At 36.9% G+C, this 27325-nt stretch overlaps 1 protein-coding gene across 3 annotated transcripts in view; it reads left to right on the forward strand.

Annotated features, from left to right (window-relative positions):
• Positions 1–2533: 2533 nt before the first annotated feature.
• The window catches only part of LOC127441637 (pituitary adenylate cyclase-activating polypeptide type I receptor-like), a 54610-nt gene continuing 29818 nt past the window's right edge, over positions 2534–27325 (forward strand). For 2 of the 3 annotated variants that reach the window (XM_051699252.1, XM_051699253.1), the window contains exons 1-3: positions 2534–2679; positions 7197–7300; positions 11165–11270. In XM_051699252.1, the coding sequence (XP_051555212.1) occupies positions 7244–7300; positions 11165–11270 (163 nt within the window). In that variant the 5' untranslated portion in view covers positions 2534–2679; positions 7197–7243. The remainder of the gene's footprint in view (positions 2680–7196; positions 7301–11164; positions 11271–27325) is intronic. The other variant, XM_051699254.1, reaches the window with a different exon arrangement.

Here is a 27325-nt window from a genome sequence, read left to right on the forward strand (position 1 = left end):
TGGTGAGTGATTGTTAAATGTTGGAATATTGATGGTGAGTGATCATTCAGTGGTGGTTCAGTGTTGGTTTAGTGATTGTGATTCATCATTTAGTTATGTTCAGTGCTGGTAAATGATGGTTCAATAGTGGTGAGTGAACATTCAGTGATGTTCAATGTTGGGTTCAGTGATGGTGAGTGATCATTCAGTGGTGGTTAAATGTTGATTCAGTGATATTTTCGTTTTGATCCAGTGATGGTGAGTGATACTTCAGTGATGGTCAGTTTTGGTTCAGTGATGATGAGTGATTGTTAAATGTTGGATTATTGATGGTGAGTGATCATTCAGTGGTGATTCAGTGTTGGTTTAGTGATGGTGAGTGATCATTTAGTTATGTTCAGTGCTGGTAAATGATGGTTCAAAATAGTGAGTAATCATTCAGTGATGGTTTAATGTTGGGTTCAGTGATGGTGAGTGATCATTCAGTGATGGTTAAATGTTGATTCAGTGATATCTTTGTTTAGATTCAGTGATGATGAGTGATTGTTAAATGTTGGATTATTGATGGTGAGTAATCATTCAGTTATGTTCAGTGCTGGTAAATGATGGTTCAAAAATAGTGAGTAATCATTCAGTAATGGTTTAATGTTGGGTTCAGTGATGGTGAGTGATCAGTGATGGTTAAATGTTGATTCAGTGATATTTTCGTTTTGATTCAGTGATGATGAGTGATTGTTAAATGTTGGATTATTGATGGTGAGTGATCATTCAGTGGTGGTTCTGTGTGGGTTTAGTGATGGTGAGTGATCACTTTGTTGTGTTCAGTGCTGGTAAATTATGGTTCAATAATGGTGAGTGATCATTCAGTGATGGTTAAATATTGGTTTGTTGATGCTAAGTGATCATTCAGTGGTGGTTCAATGTTGGTGAGTGATAAGTCAGTGGTTGTTCAATGCTGTTTAGTGATGGTGAGTGATAATTCAGTGATGTACAGTGTTGGTTCAGTGATGCTGAGTCATAATTCAGTGATGTTCAGTGTTGGTGGTGTGATGGTGAGTCATAATTCAGTGATGGTTCAATGTTGGGTTCAGTGATGGTGAGTGATCATTCCGTGATGGTTAAATGATGATTCAGTGATATTTTTGTTTTGATTCAGTGATGGTGAGTGACACTTCAGTGATGGTCAGTTTTGGTTCAGTGATGAAGAGAGATTGTTAAATGTTGGATTATTGATGGTGAGTGATCATGCAGTGGTGGTTTAATGTGGTTTAGTGCTGGTGATTCATTATTTAGTTATGTTCAGTGCTGGTAAATGTTGATTCAGTGATGGTGAGTGATGATTCAGTGATGGTTCATTTTTGGTTCAGTGATAGTTGTGGATAAATCAGTGATGGTTCAGTGTCCGTTCAGTACTGGTGAGTAATGATTCAGTGATGGTTCAGTGTTGGTTTAGTAATAGTTAGTGATAATTGAGTGATGGTCCAGTGTTGGTTCAGTGATGCTGAATACTCAACCCAGTCTGAGACCGAATTTGAAATGATTTGTACAAGCCAATTGGTTGGGAAAATCATAAGATAATGTGAGTGTGATAAAGATAAAACATGTGACGTTTACTCCCATTAAAGGTGCTGTAAGTGAAAATAAATGTTCCTAATCCTTGAAAGATATTCACACCTTTCTCTGTGATAGCTCTAGACTCTGTAAACAGCAAACAAAACGTGTTTGTGGGCTGCGGTCTCTAATGCTTTCTGCCTGTCAATCATTTTGTGCAATCTCACAGTGTTGTAGTTGAAGCGGATCATTGAAGCTTTATGCCATTTTCAGATTTATAATATTTGTCAATTGAGGGCGCTATTGTGCTGCTGCTGTATTTGACAGCCATGGGAACGCACAGTGCTGCTCTACTGCTCGGTTTAGGTCTCAGCGTTTTCTTTGGAGGGCGGGGTTTTGGAAAGAGGGGGCGTGGTTAGGGCTCAGTCTCCTGGAAATTCCAGAATGTTAAAATCGCTTTTCACCCAAAAATTTAAATTCTGTCATTATTTACTCACCCACGTGTTGTAACAAGAAAACCTGTATGACTTTTATTAACCTGCTGAACACAAAAAGAGATGTTAGGCAGAATATTAGCCTCAGTCACCATTGACTTTCATTGTATGTAAAAAAGACAGAAATAAACTAAATGGTGACAGAGGTCTAAAATGTCTAAAATTTCCTTTGGTGTTCCACAGAATAAATAATTTCATATGGGTTTGGAACAACATGAGGGTGATTAAATTATGACAGTTTTTTTTAAATTATTATTATTATTTGGTAAATTGTCCCTTTAAGACAAATCAGTCAAACATAAGTCAACTGTGCTGGAATAATGGTGAATGGTGGTGAGTGATGTTCAAAGATATTTGTGATTTAATCTTGAATAATGTTGAGTGATCAGAGATGATATAATGGTGAGCTGGTGTTTGTGCAGGTGATTGTCAGCAGCACCACCAGAGGCTATGAGGGAATCACACAGCAAACACGATCTCTTCAGTCTCCTCGGAGCTTTAGTGCAGTACAGACATCTATTCTTCTTCCTGCTCTTTTCCCTTAATGTGAGTCGCGAATGAGAAAGTTGGAATCGCAGGTGCACCAACCGCATCATTCATTTTAAGACGCTATTAACGCGAAGAAAGGGATTATATTGCGTCTCATTCTGTGATGGTGAGTTTGCGTCGGATTTCCTTCACATTTCTTCATTCATTGATCATAGTCTGACGCTACTGCAATACATGTTAAACGTCGGCGACCCTTTCACTGCATAACATACAAACACCTTACGATTTTAGACGACGTGTTTCTCGTTCGCTTCGCGTGTTTCTTTTCTATAGGTGAATTAATTATTCAAAAAATGTGTGAATTCACAGAGAGACCGCATATATTATATTGGTGTTTATGTGCAGTTATGTTGGTATCACAGAGTTATGTAATTTAAATATGATAGATGGGTTTTAATTTGACATTTCTTAAAATAAAAAAACGTCCACATAATTACTTTAAAATCATGCATTTAATCCTAAACGCGTTTGTCGCAAGCATCGTATTTACATAAGCGTGTTTTTCTGAGGTGAATCACACGAAGCCTGTTAAGAACATGCTCGTGTCTTATTTCACCCCAAAATCAGAAGAAAATAACTAGAACTGATGTGTGCATAAATAATAATAATAATAATAATAATAATAATAATAATAATAATGTTCCATTAAAATTTTTGCACTGCAAAATCAATGTGTCCGGTCAGGAGAATTCTCATTATTACAGTAATGAGATTCTAATGAGAATAATCAGTGAGAATAATGAGAATGCAAAAGTTTAACATCTGGACACATTACTGAGAATTGGAGACTGAAACGTGCTTAATTTTCATGAAAGAAATGTCACAATGCAAATGCAATCTTAACAGTCCTAAATTAGGCGGTATATTCTTTATGCAAAATAAAATTGCATATGTTTTTTTTTTTTTTTTTTTTTTTGGGTGAAATATGACCTATACATGTGCTTTGTGAGCAAACACATCCATAGAGGAAAACACACTTTCGATATGAACATGTTTTGATACATTACATGAATAAAACTCATTTGTGCCTGTGCCAGAACAATGTTACAGCAAAGAAACCTTAAAGCCAATAATCAGCCAATTTCTCTTGCTTTAGATCTGTTTTCTCTCTTTCTATCGCTTCACACATCACCACTGGTGAATCAGTCCAGATTTCTGCAGTGCATTTGAAGGCATGCAGTGACTCACAGCACAGAATAATGTTGCCTTCACATTCATGCAAACGAAATCCAGCCACTTCTATATTCCATTTGAGAAATAGCATCATAAAAAAATCTAAATAGTTTGACATCACAGACCATATTAAGTTGAGCTATATTAAATACAGTATTACACTGGATGATTAGTGTGGATATGGGTCAGGTTTTGCCTACATATTTCCTGATTCGTTTTGATTTAGATTTGATTTTATATGATTTTGATTCACTTGAGCATGTTTTTGTAAAAATGTCTATTTTTCTTAGATATGAATGCAATTTGACAATTCACAACACCAATTTCAATACCACAACAAAATATTAACTAATCTGAGTAAACATTGTCTCAAGTTCTAAAGTAATTATTCAAGACAAGTAAAAAAGTAATAAAAGTAAGAACAAAGAAATAAATTACAAGCAACCGAACAAATAAAAACGATAGAACAAAGAAACAAAATTTAGAAAACAGTGCAAGTATTCAAGAAAACATTCAGAAATGGAAAAAGTTATGAAATTTAACATAAAACTACTTAAGTTACTGTTCTTCACTGTATGATTATAATACATTAATATTTTTTAATGCTACTAAAGTTAAGAGCTAAGAGCAGTGAGTGGTTTTGTAGTTTTCTTGTTGTTGTCATTTGATTAATATTAACGCCATACTAGACAACTGCAGCTCAATAGACCTTATTCACAGTAGCGCCATCTTTGATTTTTGACGGGAATGAAAACAAGGCTGTGAGGGATAGACTAAAGGCTCCAGCACACTCCAGGCAGAGTGCTTCTTCGTTCTTTGCTCAGAGCCAAAAATAAGTTTAAGGGTGTTTTCACACCTGGCTCGTTTATTTCGGAACAAGCCACATTTTCTCCCTTGGTTCGGTTCGTTTAGGCATATATGAACATGGCAATCACACTCAGATCTGCACCAAAACAAGGTGGTCTTGGACCGATTGCAAACAAACTCTGGAGCGGTTTGCTTGTGGTGAGAATGCAAACTGACCTAATGGACCAACAAGCCAACCTGCATCACAATGAATGATCACACAAATTTCACACAAATACCCATAACATGCAATTAATTTACATGACCATAAATGTTTTAAGGCAACACGATGCAAAAGAGGGTTAAACATTCGTGAAATGCTGATAAGCTATAGCGATTAGATAAGCGATAGATATGCAGATAACCATGAACATACGTGATAGATCTTTGGTGACAAATTCTATAGGTGAGCATGTCATGGCACGCCTTCTTTTCTGAAAATGTCTTGTGATTGCTCTTCTTCGAAACAAGTGCATTGCAATATTGTTGTTCAGACGAAGCCTTGATTCCTGCTCAAACTGATAAATTAATATAACTGTGATTAGAAAATAAGCCACAATAAGCCCTCTGAGCTGTTATCCATCCATCTTGAGTCTTGCATTAACACATTTTGGTCCGTTTGGAAATGTTGCCTTGTGAAAGCGATCCGAACCAAGGAGAAAATGCATTGTAACAATTTAGTCCCCGTTTCGGAACAAAGCAAACGGTCTACAGGTCTGAAAACGCCCTTAAACAGCTAAGCAATGACATACTGTTTGCGAACATTCAGACACCGGCCACGCTGCTGGCGGAGGCGTTTGATGAGCATTTAAATATGTGTTTTCAATGACTTCATGCCTCATTCTATGAGTAGAATTTACACGAGATCAGTAAAAGAAGCTGTTTTAACTACTCGATGATGATTAAAAGTCATATACAGTATATGCAGAAGATAATGTGTAATTTGTAATGTTTACATTCTACATTAATGGCGCTAATGTACTAACATGTTGTTATATGCTCTGATTACACTCTGTTATTGTAATTTATGATAACACTGATACTACTGCAAAGATGGGTGTATAAAAGAGTGTAAATGAGTAGAATACAGACAAAAATAATGATGATAGGCATATCTTACTTTGGGCAGATGTGTGAATGGCTTTCGGTTGCAGATGGCACATGAGTGAAGCAGCATATCAAACAACAGTATATTTGATTCCTTTTATAGACAAATTGCATGACATGCTCTCTACACGAATGATCATACAGATGTAGGTAAGTTTGCACCAGCTCGCTAATAACTCTGCACACCGGTGTGCTCATGTTGAATGATCTTAACTGACTGAACAGGAATTAGTTTTCGGCCTGCCTTCAGGTCACACCCACGGATGACGTGGACCAATGGCAGTAAGAAGGTGTTTAGCAGCAGGTAAAAAGTTTTCCTGAAAGTTTGCACTGGTGAGCTGTTCCGAACTACTGAAACAAACTCAAAAACACCTTAGTTTTGGTCATATTTTGTTCTAAATGACGTCACACCCATAAAATTTTGTATGAAGTGTGCATGTGCCTTTACTGTGCCTTTAATGACATGCACTGTTTAAAGCTATCAAAAAGCTCTTCCTGTAGATCACATCTAATTAAACTCATGTTGTCTGGAGTTTTTTGTCTACTGACATTTTTTGGAAAGATATTTTATTATTATTATTTTATGATTATTTTGTTTTATCACCAGAACGATCCAAAAACACTTTAAACAACCATAAAACCCATTAAAGGGACTGTATCTCCCACAGCCTCGTTGTCATTCCCGTCAAAAAACAAAGGTGGTGCTGCTGTCTGAATTTTTGATGCAAATCCGTTTTTTTGTCCTGCTGTTTACGTTCATCATTGTTTATATTAAAACCTCACCAATATGGGCATTTTCACAGAATTTTGAAATGTATTTGACCATTTATTTCATATTTGCACTCGCACACAAAAGCACACACACACATAAGCAGGATGTCAGTCAGTCATTTAGCATGCTGGTACCAGAAAGAGGAAATAAAAGGTGAAATAGGGTTTTTTTCAATGTTTTGCCAGCAGAAAGATCCAAAACACTTGAAACAACATTACAACCCATTGACGAGATTAAATCTGTCCCTCACAGCCTCACTCTCATTTCCATCAAAAATGAAAGATGGCGCTACTGTGAATGGTCCATACCCTATGATTCATCCATTTCTCTTTTTTTGGGAACTAATGAAGATGAGTAAGACAGCAGGGGCTCGGAGGTGGAGGTGTTGTCTTAAAACACTGTGACTAGATTTTATACCTCTTCAATTCGCTCTGGATCAGTAAATCAGGTCGACACACGTTTCCTGTAAACCCCTGCCCACTCGGCCCCTCTCTTTTATCAGCCCTGCACACTTCAGTGTGATCAGAATTCTTATTTTCGAAGGGATAGTACAGTAGGCCTATATAATATACAGTAGAATTATACAGGTTATACAGTGTGATGGTTTGGTTTCAGAACAAAAACCACAGTGGTGCATAAAATCCCGATGTGGCCAAGAGAAGAACAGATTCTGCAGTTGATAGAAGCAGCTCTCGATGTGTGTTTTATTGTACTGTCTCTTTCAGGCTTTATAAGGCTCCGTGTGAGATCTTTGAAAACTACAGTGCGCAGAATGCATAGACACACGGCAAGGCAGGCCTTTCTTGTCCTCTTCCTCATCGTCATTCTGGTAAGAGACAGCTGTGTATTTATGTGTGTGGGCATGTATTCTCAAAACACAACCTGGACGACTCACGTTGCTACATCTACAGTGCATTGTTATAAAATTATTTTTTAAGATTTGCTACAGCAACAATGACTTTTATTCCTTTCACACAAATAATGAGTAAAACAGCAGATTATTGGTGCATAAACAGATACTTTTCGCCTTGTTCCTCACACAGTGATATCTTATGACATCAATAAACTTTTACAAGTGCATAACTTGTCAGTCTACACATTTTTAACATTTGCAATATAACCAACTACATTTACAAACTAGTTCATGCACAATCAAATTGCATAGTAGCTCATCTGATAGAGCGTTGCACTTGCGATGCAAAGGACCGGGGTACTAGTCCTGAAGAGCATGCCAGTCGACACGTGTGCCAAAAGTGTTTTACAAGCACCACAAAATGACAGGGTGCTTCAGTATTTGCGTGTTCCATCTCACATTTGCACATAAGGTTTAGGGTGGGAGGTCGGTTTTGTTGATTTAAAACTTTATAGCATTACCTTAAAAAAGCTCATCTGGTTTGGAGAACATTTAACTTGCTTTTAGCACCAGACAGTGGACATTTGACCTCTAGACTGCAACGATTTGTGTTATAAACCATGTAAAACCATTTTGCCAAAGTGTCGCCACAGTCATAATTTTCATGAGTTCAGGCCATAAGCAACATACAGTGATAGATTTAGGCATAGGCGACATGGGCAGCTGCCCAGGGCGGCATCTTGCGGGGGGCAGCACGAGGTGCCCACACAGATAAGTGGGCACCCTGAACTCCACCCGCCATCTCATTTACAATCCCATTAAAAATCCAATTCATATTTTCCACAGGGGAATGGTTTTTTAATGATAGATTATAAACCTTTGAAGACAAACCTACCATGAGCTCTGAGGTTGTTATTCAGTGGTATATGCTTCTTTTGAAGCCATCAGTCCATGTTATTTTATCTTCATTTAATTTGAGTTATTTAATAGTGGAATTCCTGGTGAAGAACTACACTACCAATGATCTTGAAGGCAAACAATCCATCAATAAGAGAATTTTGGCCCACAAAGCACGCCAAAAGAGCTCTAGAGTGTCCGCCCACTTCCATGATGCACTGCAAATGATGCAGTCAAATCGGCCCCTCTACACTCTAAAACTGCCTATACATTTGCTTATATTTGAATATTTTACAATAAAATATTGTTTCTGTTCTCATAATCAACAACTTTAAATCAACCTAAAGCAGTTATGGTTGCCAACCGTCCCATATAATACGGAATCGTCCTGTATTTAAGGAAAGAAAGTTGCGTTCCATATGAAATCCATTTGGGACGCTATTTGTCCCGTATTTAAGTGTCTCACACACAAACTGCTGAGAATGTTTAAAAAACTGAATGAAATGGACCTCAAAAACACACCTTTAGCGTGAATTGAGGGTCATTTTGGCTGTTTTTTTGGTCATTTTGACGTTGCACGGACGCTGTACTTGAAAGAAGCAGCCGAGGGAAAGATCAATGACAATCAGGTCGCGTTTTCTGTTGTGTTTTCCATCAGACACAGGAGAATTTTGTCATATAGTATTCGAGTGCATTATGATTGTTTCTCACCATTGTGATTCCAAAACGTCAGTAAAATGCACCTATTCGTGACATTGCATTGCATATGTCAGTTCGTTCGTCCTGGAAGAGAGACTCCACTGAACGACGTAAGAAAAACTGCAGCACTTTTAGGACAAAAGTACAGTACAGCTTTAGTTATAATGCTTAATGTGATTTCTTAAATTTCTCTTGTGATTAAAAACAATTTACTGCCAAAACAACGGCAATGTAATCCAAGGAGGATTACACTAATTTCATGTTAAGTGTTTCTATCCCACAAAAATCCATTATAATGCATATGTAACAGTAGCCAGCTGGTACGTGCTGTGCAGTGTGTAAACCTCACTCCCCTGGCCTCAAGAGGCATACTAGCGACTGACAGCTTCGTTCATTTGGACAAAAAGTAGTGTTTATTAAAAGTTAAGATTGTTATAAATTTGGTTCTTCTTAGTTGTTGAATAAAGCAGTTATCATTTTAAGCTTATTAGGGGCTGTCCAAACCAAACGTGTCTTTTGTTTTAAGAGCCCTGCTAAAAGTGTCCCGTAATTTGAGCAGGAATGTCCCATATTTGGCTGGTAGAAAGTTGACAACCCTATTTGCAGTGCTTCATGGGATTTTAGTTAAATCCCTCATTAAAGACGTTAAGTACACATTCTTTTACCTTTGTCTTTTGGTCCGATTTTCAAATACTTTTCAAATACAAATCAAAGTTTGCGTGTTGTGATTCACCCTGGAGTTGCTTGGTTTGGTTCATGGCTTAGAACTCTTTTTGAAGGATTTTATGAAATCCCTATGGAAAAACTGAATGCAGTACTTCTGGAACCAAGAGAAGCATATTTCTCTAATGAAAAACCCACTGTGTAAAATTAAAATCTTATGCTTGAGCCTATAAATAGGTTCCCAGGCTCAGTGTGGTCAGCAGCGATGACGAGACAGCACCGCTTATCAGATTGTTTTTCTGGGGAGATTTTATTTTCCCTGGAATCCGGCCTGTTTCTTATAGACTGCAGACAGGAGTTGGGTAAGGGGTTTTGGGTCTTGCCCCCAATTAAGTTTTGAATCGTCCCAAAGGAAGTCAAAACCAAAGGTTGGGGTCTTAAAGAGTACATACACCAAGTAGATTTAGATTTATATATAATATATATGCATAAATATCACATAAGGAATGTTTTGACAGCAATTTGACAACAATACTTTAGTAACTAAAAAGTTAGAATATACGTTTCTCAGAGCGCATTTAGTTATACATCAAGTGATACATGGCAAACATACTGTATGTACTGTCATCATTTAACACTTCATTATAGATTATAGATTTACCAACCAGGTCTTATAATAAGTCGTAATAATAGTACGAGATGGTAAAATCATAAGAAATCGTATTAGCTCATACAAAAATGACTTTTACTCCCATAAAGAAAAATAAACGGACTAACAAATAATGCTTTTACGATTTTTCCTAAATGTAACCCCTAATCTAAACCTTAAACGCCATACCCAAACCCTAAACCTAACCATGATTCTAATAGGAAAATAACTTTTGTGTACCACGAAACCCCACTCCCCATACCCCCCAACCCATACTGCAGTCATTGTATTGCATAAATAAATGGAATGAGTAACCAAATCTATTTACAGATATTTCCTTTATTTAAATAAAGTGTTGGATAGGAGGTTAGCTAAAATGTGATGCTTGTATTGGAGTGATTTGAAATTGAAATGTATGTTGATTGGTTGGTTTCGATGGTAATAAAAGTCATACCTTTTCATATGAGCCATGTCATCTTACGATTTCGCCATCTTGTATGAATTATTACGAGTTGTCATGAGACTACGTTGGATTTACAAATTACTTATTTTTTTATCTTTGTTTTTTGGCTACCTTTGGGTTGAGCGCAACCAACTTCAAAAGATTGTTCACTAAAAATTCCCATAGATTGTCATGGATGGTACAGAGAGGAACGTTCAGTCAAACTGTGGAACAAACGCTACAGATGGCAGAGGCAGACAAAACACTACTTCTTTTAAAGACATCGTCTATAAAAGGTTTTTATTTACCCCCAGAGGGGTAAATAGACAGAATCTTGACAGACATTGCAGGTTTTGTTTTTTGTTCAGGTGCATTTTTTTTTTAAATTTTTTTTTTTAAATAGTGTAAATTCAGACTGTGCTGCTGCTGTTTATTCATGTTGCTTAAATGTTGTTCTAGTTGATTTATCTTTGTCTTCGTATTGTTCCAGACGGGGCCCATACATTCAGAGATCTCCAACTGCGTCATTAAACGTGAGGAGGAGAGATGCATGGAGCGAATCGCACTGCACGACCCCAAAGATGACGAAAAGTTTGGTGAGAGACATTTATTGTTGTGTACTAATTGGCATGCTTCTTCACATACTATTTTTAAAAACTAATAGGCAATATAATTATACAGTGGATTAAGAAATAAACTAGTATTCCATTCAGAACATAAATGACTCCTTCCGGCTGACATCACCTAGACTGCTTAACTTTCAAGGACGAGAGTAGTGCTCCATAATTGATCGCAAACTCTATTTGGGAATGCCATTTTTGTACAATCACATCAATGGAAGAGTGCAATTTTTCTCGTTTAATATCCTATTTCACTCGAAAATACATCAGGTTTTGAAAGTAAATTGGGATGAGGATGGCATTTATGTTGACTTAGTTATGTTGAAGACAACAACCATTTTTCAAAATTGATTCGTCATCACGATTCTCCATGCGAGACTCTGAAATTGTCTTAACAGTAGCTCTAACTTGCATTTACTGAGTTAATTTTGCCCATCCTGCAATGTGTCATCTGTCTCATACATATGTTCCCCTATAGAGGTATTCAGGTATTGTGGTAAACAGAGAAAGCGGGGCTGTGTCACCTGTCAGCAATTACAGAGGAGAGCAGTTATATTTGAGAGAGCTGGAGGACTCATACAGCGAGATGTGGATAAATGGGCAAAGAGAGAGAGAGGAAGAGAAAGAGCACTTTGACTGTGACTCATATGTTTGGAGCTTCAAGGACACTCCAGTTCTGACTGTTTGGTGCAGAAAATGACAGATTATAAGAGGCAAAACGATTTGAGTTGCTATAATGACACTCGATTTCCTGCCCATTACTCAATGTATGTAGCTATGCCATCTGCATACTTTCTGCCCTAAATAGCATGCAAGATTAGAGTATATTCCAAATCACGGTATGTTTAAAACAGTACACTATTTCTGGTGGACTTATGAAGTATGCATTTATTCACACTTTTCTGGCCTATATTGCCACTACACCTTGCGCTACAGAAGAGGACGAGTTTGTAACGGTTCAGTTGTTTCAGTTGGACAAATGTTGTGAGGAATGTAAGGCCAAATGTATGAACCTAAAATTTAAGTTGGAATGATTAATGATCATTTTTTTTTTTTAGCTATTATGACATCCTTCTCTGGTAGTCTATAGGAGCTTTTAGCTGCTGTTTGCGTTCAATCTGCATCTGAGTGACAACTGGACATTGGGCTTTCCATCAATGTATTTTTGTCCTGCCTGGAAGCCCAGATTCTCCATATGATGTTTGGTCGAGCTCTCAAAAAGGCGGAACTTTGTAACAAAAAATCGATTACTGAAACTGTGATGCACATGATTGACAGCTTATGAAATTTAAAAACAAGGCTGTTGAGTACAGAGTGTTCGGCAACTCGGAAATACTGTACACGTACAGGTTTATCTGGCATAACACATTTATTTCAGCTTTCATAATCGGATATTTTGCCAACTTTGTTGGAAAACAGTTTTGCACTTTGTTTATCATTGTTGTTTAAAGATTTCACCATTTGAGTAGTAATTCGAGCAGCTTATGGATAGTCTGTGCTTCCCAATTTTTGAAAAACACCAGCCATCATTGCATACTACATAGAGTATAAAAAAGTATGTACTTTAAATAAGTGTTTAGTATATGTACTATATGCTAACTGAGATGCTGGGCTCTATTTTCATGAGTGCACAAAGCGTTATGTCTTATCTAATTTTTGTGAGCGCTTATTCTAAGTGCAATTTTCGTGCCAGCGCAAAGTGCAAGTTGCATGGGTGGTGTTAGAGCAATCTGTGGGTGTATTGCAAGGTAATGAAGTGGCACAAAGTGCAATTTGCTATTTTCCTGAGAAATAGGTCATTGCGCTATGACATTTTATTACCACCTCTGTTTTCACCGCAAAGTCCAGACTCAGTTCCTACATTTGCAGTTTGGAGATTCCACCAGCAGGTAGTGATAAAGTCCATGTCCAAACTCTGAAAATATAATGGAACATCAAATTATGTCTCTGACGATCAAAGTTGTGTAGCCATCTTATGAAACAAAAATTTATGAGATTTGTGTTTATCTATAGGTCATGGTTTATTTTTCAGTTGTTATTATTATTATGTTTATATTTAAACATTTATTTATTATCTAATTTGTATTGGCATTTTTCCACCTGTTGTCGTAGAGTGATTTATAAGTAACTGCAAAGGGTGCCGGTGAAAGAAATTGGAGAGGATAAAATGCTTGGATTTGGTATATGATGTTTTTACCATTTCATTATTTTGATTAAATGTTTGTTTCTTTTGAAGTGTAATTGGAATTTAGAAATATTTTTGATTAAAAAAAAAATCATGTTTCAATACTGTAAATGTAATTTAATAATTTAAAATCAAAAATATACTGGGAGAAGTGAAGTGCGTGCCGACACAATCACTATTAATACTAGCCATGATTTGTTTGCCAGTAGATGAAAATTATTAATAATACTTAATCAACAGAGTGTACATCCAAATCCTAATGAGAATAACATTTTTAAGCATATAAAAGGAATGTGTCCATTGTATACAGTCCATTTACACTGCTGCCTTCTTATGAATGTCTTTGTTTATATCACTGGTGCTTGACAGGAAATTAAATATACAATAGGACGCTGACACTGCAGTAACCGGAGAAGGACCTCAGAATTAAATTGCACATGACCCAGCCTATTAGTGCTTTGCGTGCGTGATTTCGCCAAACCCACTTGCATCTAGACTTGGCGCGGACTTGCACGAAAATAGCAAAACTTCATGGCCATGCCCCCTGACTTTGCGCTTATGACTTATGGCATAGTGCTGCGCTTAGCACTAGCGCTCTTAAAAGAGGGCCCACAATGTATGTTTTATCGGTTATAGTTAGTGTAGAGAAATAAGATGGCTAAAAGTCTCATAATATATCATTCATTTCTTAAATGTGTACTTTTCAATAATTAGCATGGCACTAACAATGCCAAGGACATATATTTAATTCCCAGGGAACATACTGCATACTGATAAATCTATTAAAGATGAACCGATAAAAACACTGTGTGCGATACCGTAGATCTGATTATATAGAACAACATCTGTCAATACCAATACTGATAGTTTGATGGTTCTGCTTTTTTATGCTACTTTGTTTCAAATTCACTGATAACTAATTGCACAACTTTAGAAAAAATGTTTTTTACTGTTCTTAACCCACATTTACTGAATTCTTAATGACGAAGCTGAAGCAGCCTCCGCTTTAGCTTTTAACAAACTCATCCTATTCCTTGATTTGTCGAGCTTTAAGGTGAGAAATCATATTAGTTCAGCCTGATCTCACATAAAAATCGGCAAGTGTGTGCCGATTTTTCTTTAGCCAAAATCAGTATATGTTGACCGAATTTGAAAACACTGCCCCCAGAGGCTAAAGCGGTAAGTGTTTCAGAGCATATAAACAAGTGTTACATCCATTTATATCCATGAGAGGTCACCAGAAACCAGTTGTAAAAAGAAGTGTTTTCAGCTGAACAGGGTGTAAAACAGTGATTTAATCGACCGCCAACCAAAACCTAAATCTAACCATAACTATTAATAGAGAGAAAATGCAATGTTAGGGATAAAAATGCAACCTCCTTATATGTCCGATGGGAGATGGGGCATGTCAGTGAGTCAGCATACTGTTGCCGATTGTAGGGTACCAGAACTTTCGGAAACAACATGCCGACTTCCCGTGTGATCATGTTGATTAGTTGTGTTAAAAGTTTAAACGGTAGTTTCACCTTGTAAAATTTACGCAGTGCACAGCTTGCAAATTGCAACTCTGCTTTCATTGTCACCCAATTCAGAGTAATTGCATTCAAGATATTTTCTTTGTCCATTTGTCGCTAAACACATTTTTCCACATTTTTAGATTCACAGGAAATAATCTCTCCTGATTATTGGCTGTTTTTAAACAATCGACTGATGTCCGATAGTGCAGATAATTGCTTTAATTGGCCAATACTGGAGATTCTTTATTTGATGTGCAAGGAGGTAAAATGTTTGGGTTTGAATGTTTAGACACATCTAGTAAGAGTTCACCTTGTTTAGTCTGGCTTTACATTGAACTCTGAGTAAAAGCATCCTCTGGGGGGCGGTTAAGCTAATTAGACAACAGTAGATCCATTGACCACAACAAAGGGAAATGGTTAACATCAGAGAATTAAACTTTTCAGAACATCTGAAAACAATTAGTAACAACAGTAATTGAAGCTCTCATAACTGAAAGCTTTTATTGGTTGTAAATGATCTTATAGCTGCAAAACAAACATTATCTTTTTTTTCACTGACTGAAATGCTTTAGTGCACTCAAGGTCATTCTGAATCCACAGTGCTGAACAGAAGGAATGATTCGTCTGGATGTACCAGGAAATGCGTAGATCCATGTGAAATTTTAATCTTTACTTTGTCATTAATAATTGTGCAGGTCCAATAGACTCTAGGAATGCCATTGTTGCCACATTGTTGCAACTGAAACCTTTCCTTGCAACTAAAATCTGAATTCAATATGGCAGCTGCTTCATACAGTATATTGGCCTATATGTTCCCCCATTGTTTGTTTTCTTTTTTACATTATAATATCAGCTGCACCATATTATAGATACTAATAATACACTAGTGAGCTGATAAACATGGTGGTGTGGTCGCTTTGAAAATGTCATCATAATTCAGTGTCATAGTCATATGTTCAAAATGTCTGAATAATAATTTATAAAAATAATTTCTAATTTCATTTTGTGATTTGTTATTATTTGCTTGAAAAGTGAGCTTGTGCTTCTTTACAATAATTGACACTTGGTTTGATATCTTGTTACCTGTCTAATGCAATGACAGTCAGACAATTTAAGCATGGATTAAGTGTACAAGTACTTTTATTGGCCACTGGAAATTGTCTCTACATGTATGAATTGGTTGTGAGTATTTTGCAGAAGTGACGTTTGTTTGCTGGCTGTTTACATCTGCTTCATTGATCCTTGTCCTCCTGTTCCTTAAACCACAGCAGACTCATCAGTGTGCAGACAGAAAATCATTCAGCCCGAAATAAAACAGCCGCGTTCGCATGAGGAGGGAGAGAAGGAGATTGACAGATGCAGATAGAAAGACTAAATGAGACAGAGGAAAAAAAGCAAGTGAGCGAGTGCAAGAGATACACGAACTTCATCTACATTTGTACACAAACAACATACAGACCTTTGTAAAACAAGTGCTTAAATGTTTCACTTTTAGATCACTATTTATATAACCCTTGTGCTGTGTTCCTCTTTGGCTACCACTCCTTGTGTTCCCGGGTCAGAATGACTGACCCACTAGAGATTGTTAATAAATCTCTCATATTGCACATATTATCACAAGATATTGCGTTAGATATCAACTTCTTTTTTTTAGTAATTATGACAGGGTTTTTTTATTTTTTTTTTACATATTTAAATATATATAATCAAAGGATTAATTCAACTGAGCTTATTATTATTAGTGGGGGGGCACTACCTGCAGAAAACAGAAATAATAATAATTACATAATAAATGAATAACCCCTTTCTTGATCTGAACAAAATGGGTGTCGTTTTAAAGCTAAGAATCTGGAATTTACAATGCATATAGCTACATTGGTAGCTATTCTACCAATTCTTAATTAATGCTTTTTAATTGGCTATCAAATAAGAACTGTTTCGTTCTCATCATTTGCAAATATGTTATCACAACAATCATATGCAGAGTTGGTAAAACCATAAAAAAAGATGAGATAGCAATGTGTTATATATCGTTGGAAAGATCTCAATTAGTAGAAACAATGAGAAAATGTGTTTCACTCAGAGGCCAAACTGCAGTGGGTATTAATGAATGAAATTCCCACAGACACAAATAAATATAATAAACAGAAGTGTCTTTTTGTCACATTTTTCCTTATTACTTCCCAGAACATACATATAACATAGACAATGACATATCATAACTTACAGCAAACTATCCTGATTCAAATGAGCCCAAACACAGCCTAATATGATAAGTAGATCTTGAAATATTCCCCCAAAGAGTGTACATGGAAAGACAATGTGTGTGTGTGTGTGGGTGGGTGTGTGTGTGCACATGTCCGAGGACTGGGATGCTGCTGAACACTTAATATTTCTGTATTTTGTAGTCTAACCCATTCATTTCCAATGGCCAGTCACTTTTGACAAAGTGGAACAAAGTGAAATAAAACCAGTAAATTATCCAATTGTTTTTGTGTGTTTTCAGATACCATATGTGAACAAAGTCAATACATTTTATTCCTGTTGGATTAAGTAAAATAAAAAGTCAAAAAACAATATTGTCCGGGTCAAAATTCATAATGAACACAACATTAGGGTCAAACTAATTTATTAAAAGGGTTAAACCCACAGAATTTCACTGCAGATGGTTTTGTGTTGGGTTTTGGCTTTGTTTAAATGAACAGATCAAATTTGAAGTTTTGGTCCATGTATATTAGCTTTGAGTCCATTTATACTATTATACTTCTAAAAGTTTATGCGATTTACTGTAAGTCTTTCTCTTCTAGAAAAATTGACCAAAAATACACTATATTGCCAAAAGTATTCGCTCATCTGCCTTTAGACGCATATGAACTTAAGTGACATCCCATTCTTAATCCATAGGGTTTAATATGACGTCGGCCCACCCTTTGCAGCTATAACAGCTTCAACTCTTCTGGGAAGGCTTTCCACAAGGTTTAGGAGTGTGTTTATGGGAATTTTTGACCATTCTTCCAGAAGCGCATTTGTGAGGTCAGACACTGATGTTGGACAAGAAGGCCTGGCTCGCAGTCTTCGCTCTAATTCATCCCAAAGGTGCTTTATCGGGTTGAGGTCAGGACTCTGTGTAGGCCAGTCAAGTTCTTGCACACCAAACTCGCTTATCCATGTCTTTATGGACCTTGCTTTGTGCACTGGTGCGCAGTCATGTTGGAACAGGAAGGGGCCATCCCCAAACTGTTCCCACAAAGTTGGGAGCATGGAATTGTCCAAAATCTCTTGGTATGCTGAAGCATTCAGAGTTCCTTTCACTGGAACTAAGGGGCCAAGCCCAGCTCCTGAAAAACAACCCCACACCATAATCCCCCCTCCACCAAACTTCACAGTTGGCACAATGCAGTCAGACAAGTACCGTTCTCCTGGCAACCGCCAAACCCAGACTCATCCATCAGATTGCCAGATGGAGAAGCGTGATTCGTCACTCCAGAGAACGCGTCTCCACTGCTCTAGAGTCCAGTGGCGGCGTGCTTTACACCACTGCATCCGACGCTTTGCATTGCACTTGGTGATGTATGGCTTGGATGCAGCTGCTCGGCCATGGAAACCCATTCCATGAAGCTCTCTACGCACTGTTCTTGAGCTAATCTGAAGGCCACATGAACTTTGGAGGTCTGTAGTGATTGACTCTGCAGAAAGTTGGCGACCTCTGCGCACTATGCGCCTCAGCATCCGCTGACCCTGCTCTGTCATTTTACATGGCCTACCACTTCGTGGCTGAGTTGCTGTCATTCCCAATTGCTTCCACTTTGTTATAATACCACTGACAGTTGACTGTGGAATATTTAGTAGTGAGGAAATTTCACGACTGGACTTGTTGCACAGGTGGCATCCTATCACAGTACAACGCTGGAATTCACTGAGCTCCTGAGAGCGGCCCATTCTTTCACAAATGTTTGTAGAAGCAGTCTGCATGCCTAGGTGCTTCATTTTATACACCTGTGGCCATGGAAGTGATTGGAACACCTGAATTCATTTATTTGGATGGGTGAGCGAATACTTTTGGCAATATAGTGTACATTTTTGTCCAATAAAATTCTCTAGAATGAGAATATCATCTGTCACAACTACAACAATAAGGGGTGTTCAGACCGAACCCAGTCTTGCATTAAAAAAGCTAGAGGCACTGCAACGAATGGAACAGAATGCAGGTGACTTGAGACACGTTTATTAAAGTTGAAGTTCTTTTTAACTTGACATGGTGTCATAAAAATGCAGCACTACTGCGCAAGGCGCTGAAAAAACATTGAGATGCTGCGCAATGGTCAAAGACCTCTGTGTAGTGCACGTTTACATAAAAAAGTATTAAAGGAATATTCCGGGTTCAATACAAGTTAAGCTCAAACGACAGCATTTGTGGCATAATGTTGTTCATTTCGACTCATCCCTCCTTTTCTTTAATGAAAAATTGGGGTTACAGTGAGGCACTTACAATGGAAGTCAATGGGGCCAGTCCGTAAATGGTAAAATGATCACTGTTTCAAAATTATAGCCACAAGCTGTAAACAATATGCGGGTTAATATGATTTTAGTGTGATAAAATAGCTTTCCGGTACAAACCTTTTCTAAAGTTAAATCCATTTATACAACTTCATTTTCATAATAACGTAATGCCTTAAATCCTGAAACAAATGTAAAGACTTAAATAACTTAAACTTGAAGAATTTAAATAACTTTAGCGCTAAATTTTTTTGTTTTAACTGATGAATTAGCGTAAATGCTTTTTTTCTGCCTTTAAACCCTCCAAAAATTGGCCCCGTTCAGTTCCATTGTAACTGCCTCTCTTTAACATCGGGTTTTGCTTCTTTTATTTATTTATTTTTTTTCAACATTATGCCACAGATGTTGTCGGTTTAGCTTAACTTGTGTTGAATCTGGAATATATATATAAAAAAATTTAAAAAAAATAAAAACCTGTGGTGTGAATGGCCCCTAAAAGTGTAAATGCATAGTGCTTTTCCACCGACATGTTTCGAGTTCCTGGGCCGGTGTTCTGCGCGTTTCCACCGCTGAAAAGGCCATTCCGGAGCCGAAAACCTGGTTCGACTTAGCCCCAAAAACTTGCTGGTCTCCACGCAGGGACCGATTACGTCAGGGGGCGGAGGGCGAGATAATGTTTCGTCAACAAACTTTTCACAGACAACAAAAATAACTACTGTCTGCAGCACAGAGTACTTCTTCACTCTATAAAACAATACAAAACTCATCAGACATTAAAAGCATTCAGGTAACGTGGACGAAACAAGCATTCTACTTGCGATATGGTCTTTACGGAGATCCAAGATTAACTAGAGAGATCGCAAAGGGGAAAACAATCGTCTACGAGAAGATCCAGCATGGAATGATGCACGCCAGGCTGAATCAGACAATTGACCAAATAATAAACAAATTGAAAAACACTTAAGGGAATGCAGAATTTAGCATTTAAGCCATAGTTCATTCAAAATAATGTAATTACATTACCTGTCCTCTTAAGCGTAGATGTTGTCTCTGACAATCTTGTTAAGCGTTGTAATAACACTGGATTGCATTACTTCGTATCTTTAAATATGTCCTCAAAAACAAGAGTAAAAGCTGTACACAAACACTGTTATGACATGCCATGTTTTTTATGGGCAGGTAGTCACATAACCCATTACGACACCGTTTGGTTCTGAAGTCAGTGGAAAAGCGCGGCCTGCTTACGAAAGGCTCTAGATTGCCCCGGCCATGAACCAGCAGAGCACAGGCTTGACATGCGAACCATCGCCATTTCAGTGGAAAAGGGCTAACAAAGGGGCAGATTCAGTAAGAATGAATTGCACCTGGGAAAAGCACCATTTTTTGCACATGCTTTCTGCACTGCTTTAGCGCCTGATTCACTTAAGAAATTATGCAGATCAGGCAAACGCACCTACAAAATCACTACTGAATGCAGTTCTGATCTTGCGGGCTCATTCTGAGCGCTATATAGCGGAGGATGCCGCAGACCACCGTATTTGACACACCCTGCCGGGACTGTACAGCATCAACATGATCTAGACACCTGAATCATCTCTTCAACATGCCGAAAGTGTGCTTGACTACACCGTGCGTCTGGATGTATGCTAGGTTATAATGCTTTTCTCCATCACTTGATCATTATTTGATTAATTACTGCTGATATGATTGGTTGAAAATGTTCACAAACTTCTCTTTTAAATCAAATTAATTTTACCGCCTACGTTCATTCATGATAATAGCACAATTTAAATGATGGCAGGCAATTTTTGTAAATAAGGCACAATCTACAATGAGCCTAATTTACATAGAAAGGAGGCTTGTTTGCACAGAAAGGAATGACAATGACTTCATTTAAATACTTTCATTGTAAATTTCATTGCGCCTGCTAAAATAGATTGTGGGTGGTTAGTGAATAGGATGCAGGTTTTTGCACTGAAATACTATGCGCAAAAGTAGCGCACCTGTTTAGTGAATATGCCCCAGATTAGCCTACCATAGAAACAAAATTGTAAGCAAATAATTTGACATTGTTTGTCTTAATTGTTTTTGTCCATTGCTATCAAGTGTCATCTTGCAAGGCTATGATGTAAACTAAAGACTATTGGCTATTTGTTTAAAAGGAAAAGTTGGAAATGCATCAACACAGGAAGGAAAATCCTTTAAGGTGAATAAAGCTTTTACTATTTTTATGAAGGAAAAACCATAAGCCCTTTGGACATGTGACTCATAAGATCAGTGACATCATACAATATATAGAGCTATCTTTGGAGAGTACAATCACAAAGTCACATCAATCAGTTTGATTACAATCTAGCATTGACCTTTATAGCAGTGAGTCAGTCTCAGATTTGAGCAAATGTCTTCATATAAGTCAGTGGTTCTCAAATGGTTTTGCTTCAAGATTCAGATCTAACTTTGAATGTCAAGTCACGACCCAACACAGTACCAAAATTGTTTAGCATACAAAAGTATTACAAATTATTGCATGGACCAAACGCTATGCAAATTGACATAGGCTGAATAGGAAAATTAGCAATTTTGTAAATGCATAAACAACAGCAAAATTGTGATTTACCAGACCAACACATGGAACAAACACTGTGCCAAATATTGTATTATTAGTATTAGCCATATTACCAAGTGACGGGCATTAAACCAAGATACTGTTGAGTTAAATTGACTTCACAACCTTTGACATAAACAACAAAAGATTTCAACAGAGAGAGTCACTATTCCACTCTGTCCTGGTTAGTTCAAGATTCCTTTGTCTCTGCCCCTCACTTCTGTCCTGCTGGTTTAAAGAGCTCTCGTTCGGACTTTAGCAGATAATTGGCTTTGTGTCCAGACTGATTTGAGATCTGTGAGTAACAACATGTGCCACCAGGCAGACAAAAGCTTCTAATGCTTTCTACCGTCACTTCACACATTCACTCACGGCTGGGGAAAAAAAAAAGAAAAAAGACATAAGGCTATCTACAGACCAGAGAAAGTCGAGAAACAGAAAATCTTTTCAGAGACTCCAGAGGGAGTTTTTAATCAAATTGAACTTAAAATTTGGTTAATCAGGCACTTGGCCAAAGTAAGCATGACATTTCAATTCTTCCAGTGCATAGCAACATGATTTGTTTCTCTCTTAAAATGAATTAAGAGAACATCTGAAAGATCACATGCATGTTCTTGAACTATGTTGGTTCTTTTAAACAGTTCCTTTAAATGATTAATGGTGTTGGACGTGATTTGGTGATTTCAGCTGTTTTGCTAACTTTCACCAGACTTGTCAGCCAACCCCAGAAAATGCGAGTGCACAAAATGACTGACAGACAGAGAGTGTTTTTGATTGGCTAAAAAGTACTGTATATCAGTAATTAGCATTTGCAACTAGTAAAAAGTGAAAATGCTAATTTTTGATGTTGGTAATTTGGTTTTTATTTGTGGCAAAGGTAATTTCAGATATAATGATATTATAAGATATGGAGGGCCAAATGACTCAATATTAAATCATTAAATACAAATTTTGTTATTTTAATAAATCTTTTTAATTTTGAACTTTTAAATATATTTTAAAACATAATTAAATTGTAATAATAATAATTTAAAAAAAAAAAACTACAAAATGTATTAAATTAATCATAAAATCACTAAATAAATCAATAAATGTCCCTTTTATTTAATTTTAGCATTATTTAGCATTAGGGCTGAGCTTGGTACAATAAGAGATTTCTTGTTAACTCTTGCAGGTGAAGTTGCCAACCAAAACGTTGAAAATGACTTAATTTAATAGCTTGTATAGAAATGACTCACAGAGGAAATTAAATAAATAACTTGTATAGAAAATATAAGGATATGTTAGCCAAAAATAAATGCTGTAAATGACTGTTAAATGCTGTAATATTGGCTTTGGTGTTCTTAACATCATTCTTAACAGCACTGAACAGCATGTTTGACTAGAAAATGCTTGACATGATGTTGAATTCTGTGAGAAGGTCATTATGAAAGAGGATTTCCTACTTTAAAAGGTGACACCCACTGTAGTTGAGTAACGTGCCTATAGCCGTAACCCTGAAAATTAAAAGACATGAAGCTTGTGCTTATAAGGAAATTTCAACCCAAATATAATGCTAAAATGAAAACAGACACAAACTAGTGCTGAAGTGAAATACAATGCACATTTAATGAATTGATTTACAAGAAATCTCTTATTGTACCAAGCTCATCCATAGTTGCAGTGAAAAAACATGCCTAAACTAAATAACGAAAAAAAAATAAAAATAAAAAAAAACATTTAACCCTGAAAATCAAAAGACACAAAGCTCATGCCAAAATCATAAATCAACCTAAAAATAATGGTAAGCTTATATACAAGGAACATTTGTTAAGTGATTTTATAGATTTTTTTAAAACGGTTTTGTTTTGTATTTAACAATTTATTTATTTTTTAATTTCTCCCCTTTTCTCCCCAATTTGGAATACCCAATTCCCAATGTGCTCTAAGTCCTCGTGGTGGCGTAGTGACTCGCCTCAATCCGGGTGACGGAGGACGAATCTCAGTTGCCTCCGCGTCTGAGACCGTCAATCTGCGCATCTTATCACGTGGCTTGTTGAGCGCGTTACTGCGGAGAATATCGTGGGCCTCCACACGTGCTATGTCTCCGCACACAACTCACCACGCGCCCCACCGAGAGTGAGAACCACATTATAGTGACCACGAGGAGGTTACCCCATGTGACTCTACCCTCCCTAGCAACCGGGCCAATTTGGTTGCTTAGGACACCTGGCTGGAGTCACTCGGCACGCCCTGGATTCAAACTCACGACTCCAGGGGTGGTAGTCAGCGCCTTTACTCGCTGAGCTACCCTGGCCCCGTATTTAACAATTTATTAATCATTTTTGAATATATTCTGTATGTAATAATTACATTTTAAATAATTTCTTCTTCCATACTAGATATCTGAAATACTAAATCTAACATGTTGAAATACATTTACAGATATCAAAAATGAGCATTTTCACAAGTTGTAACTCAATTGTCAAGAATGAATATTTTGAATAGTAAAAATAAAATTATTGATATCAAATTACAAATGTTCTTTGTAAGAAGTACTTACAGTAGCTGAACTGGATTTTCAGCTAGGAAGAAATTAATTATAGATATAAGTAATTGCATTTTGAACAGGAGTGAATGACAGATCATTGCTAGTGAAATTATACTAGTGAAAATGCAGTTACAGTAGCAGTAATTATGTTTTTACCAGTTTTTTTAAAAAGTTTTTTTTATATATAATTTTTTTATATATCAAGAATGGGTATTTCTGTGAGTAATTATGTCATTTTTGTAATCAAGAAATACAATTTTCACAAGTGTAAATGTATTTACCAGCCTGATATTATGAAATTTACATGAACATAACAACATTTTTGGAGTTCAAAATGTATGTACTGTATAACACATTTGGCTGCAGTTTTCCAGTGAAATGCCCAGCTTGGGTCGCCAAAAGTGAATAAAATGATGCTGTATTCAGACATGGTTTTAAGGTGAATTTTAGATGGATGCTTTTGAAACATACCTCCCTAACCTCAAAGTTTTGCCTGAACCTAACCAATAGTGTTTTAAAATATAAATGAGACGTTTAAAAAGGACGTCCTTACCAAATCAATGCCTGAACCCAACCATCAGTGTTATAAAATGCAGAAGCGAAATGAAAAAGCACATTTTTGGAAGCAACGACTGTTGTGTCGCGCAGGGGCGTAGATTCCAAGGGGGATTGGGGAGAGGTAACCCCCCCAATAATAAAAACAAGCAAGTACAAACCCCCCAATATTTATACCATGATCAATAGAAACATATAAATTCTTCACACATTAACCCCCCCCCCCCCAATGTTCAAGCCAAATCTACACCCTTGGTGTCGCATGTCAGCTTTAGGTCATGGCTGGTCTTGAACCGCTGTACTCCATCCAACACAATATCTGGTGAGCTACCGCGCAAGCTATTTGTGTTGGAATAAGTGTTTATATGTACAGTTGGTGGGTCTGTAATAAAAGCATTAAAATATATTGTTTTTCTAAAGATGTGTTAAAGTGTGTCTATATTTAAAATAGCAGGGTCTGAGTAATAGAGAGAAAAATAAGTATTTATAAAGTCATAATCAGTCATTAGAGTCATGTTTTGAGTGAAAGTGAATAAAATACACAGTTGTTGTTGCACCTGTAGTGTTCTCCTGGAAACTTCAGGGAATTGTATCTGGAGACACGTATAACAAATTTTGCAAAAATGTACACTGGCGGCCAAAAGTTTGGAATAATGTACAGATTTTGCTCTTATGGAAAGAAATTAGTAATAGACCAAAGTGGCATTTTAACTGATCACAATATATAGTCAGGACATTAATAACATGAAAAATTACTATTACAATTTGAAAAAAAATTTCAGAACTTCTTCAAAGAGTTCTCATCCAAAAATCCTCCATGTGCAGCAATGACAGCTTTGCAGATCCTTGGCATTCTAGCTGTAAGTTTGTCCAGATACTCAGGTGACATTTCACCCCACACTTCCTGTAGCACTTGCCATAGATGTGGCTGTCTTGTCGGGCACTTCTCATGCACCTTACAGTCTAGCTGATCCCACAAAAGCTCAATGGGGTTAAGATCCAGAACACTCTTTTCCAATTATCTGTTGTCCAATGTCTGTGTTTCTTTGCCCACTCTAACATTTTCTTTTTGTTTTTTTGTTTCAAAAGTGGCTTTTTCTTTGCAATTCTTCCCATAAGGCCTGCACCCCTGAGTCTTCTCTTTACTGTTGTACATGAAACTGGTGTTGAGCGGGTAGAATTCAATGAAGCTGTCAGCTGAGGACATGTGAGGCGTCTATTTCTCAAACTAGAGACTCTGATGTACTTAACCTCTTGTTTAGTTGTACATCTGGTCTTCCACATCTCTTTCTGTTCTTGTTAGAGCCAGTTGTCCTTTGTCTTTGAAGACTGTAGTGTACACCTTTGTATGTTTTTTGGCAATTTCAAGCATTGTATAGCCTTCATTCCTCAAAACAATGATCGACTGACGAGTTTCTAGAGAAAGTTGTTTCTTTTATTGCCATTTATGACCTAATATTTTATAAATAAGACATGCCAGTCTATTGCATACTGTGGCAACTCAAAAACAAACACAAAGACAATGTTAAGCTTCATTTAACGAACCAAATAGCTTTCAACTGTGTTTGATATAATAGCAAGTGATTTTCTAGTGCCAAATCAGCAATTTAGCATAATTACTCAAGGATAAGGTGTTGGAGTGATGGCTGCTGGAAATGGGGCCTGTCTAGATTTGATCAAAAATTATTTTTTTCAAATAGTGATGGTGCTATTTTTTACTTCAGTAATGTCCTGACTGAACTTTGTGATCAGTTGAATGCCACTTTGGTGAGTTAAAGTAACAGCAAAATCTGTACATTATTCCAAACTTTTGGCCGCCAGTGTATATAGAATCACATTTTCACTATGAGACTAGGTTGGTATTAACTGATATCAAGAATGAACATTTTAACTAGTGAAAACTGAGTTGATATCTATAATTCAGAACCTGCTCTTGTTTACATTTTGAAAGGGTTTGTGGTACACCACAAGTCTTTACAATGGAACTAAATCTGCCTGACTGCAACATTTAATTTCAAAAGCTCTTAACGTTTTTATACCCTGAACTAAAGATTGCAAGACTAGAGGCAGTAGTTCTGACAGTATCAAGTGGCTCTACATTCTTTAATTCATCTTTGGCATCTGTTCATGGCCACCAGGCTG

Source organism: Myxocyprinus asiaticus, chromosome 5, assembly GCF_019703515.2.
Source record: "Myxocyprinus asiaticus isolate MX2 ecotype Aquarium Trade chromosome 5, UBuf_Myxa_2, whole genome shotgun sequence".
Classification (NCBI taxonomy): domain Eukaryota; kingdom Metazoa; phylum Chordata; class Actinopteri; order Cypriniformes; family Catostomidae; genus Myxocyprinus; species Myxocyprinus asiaticus.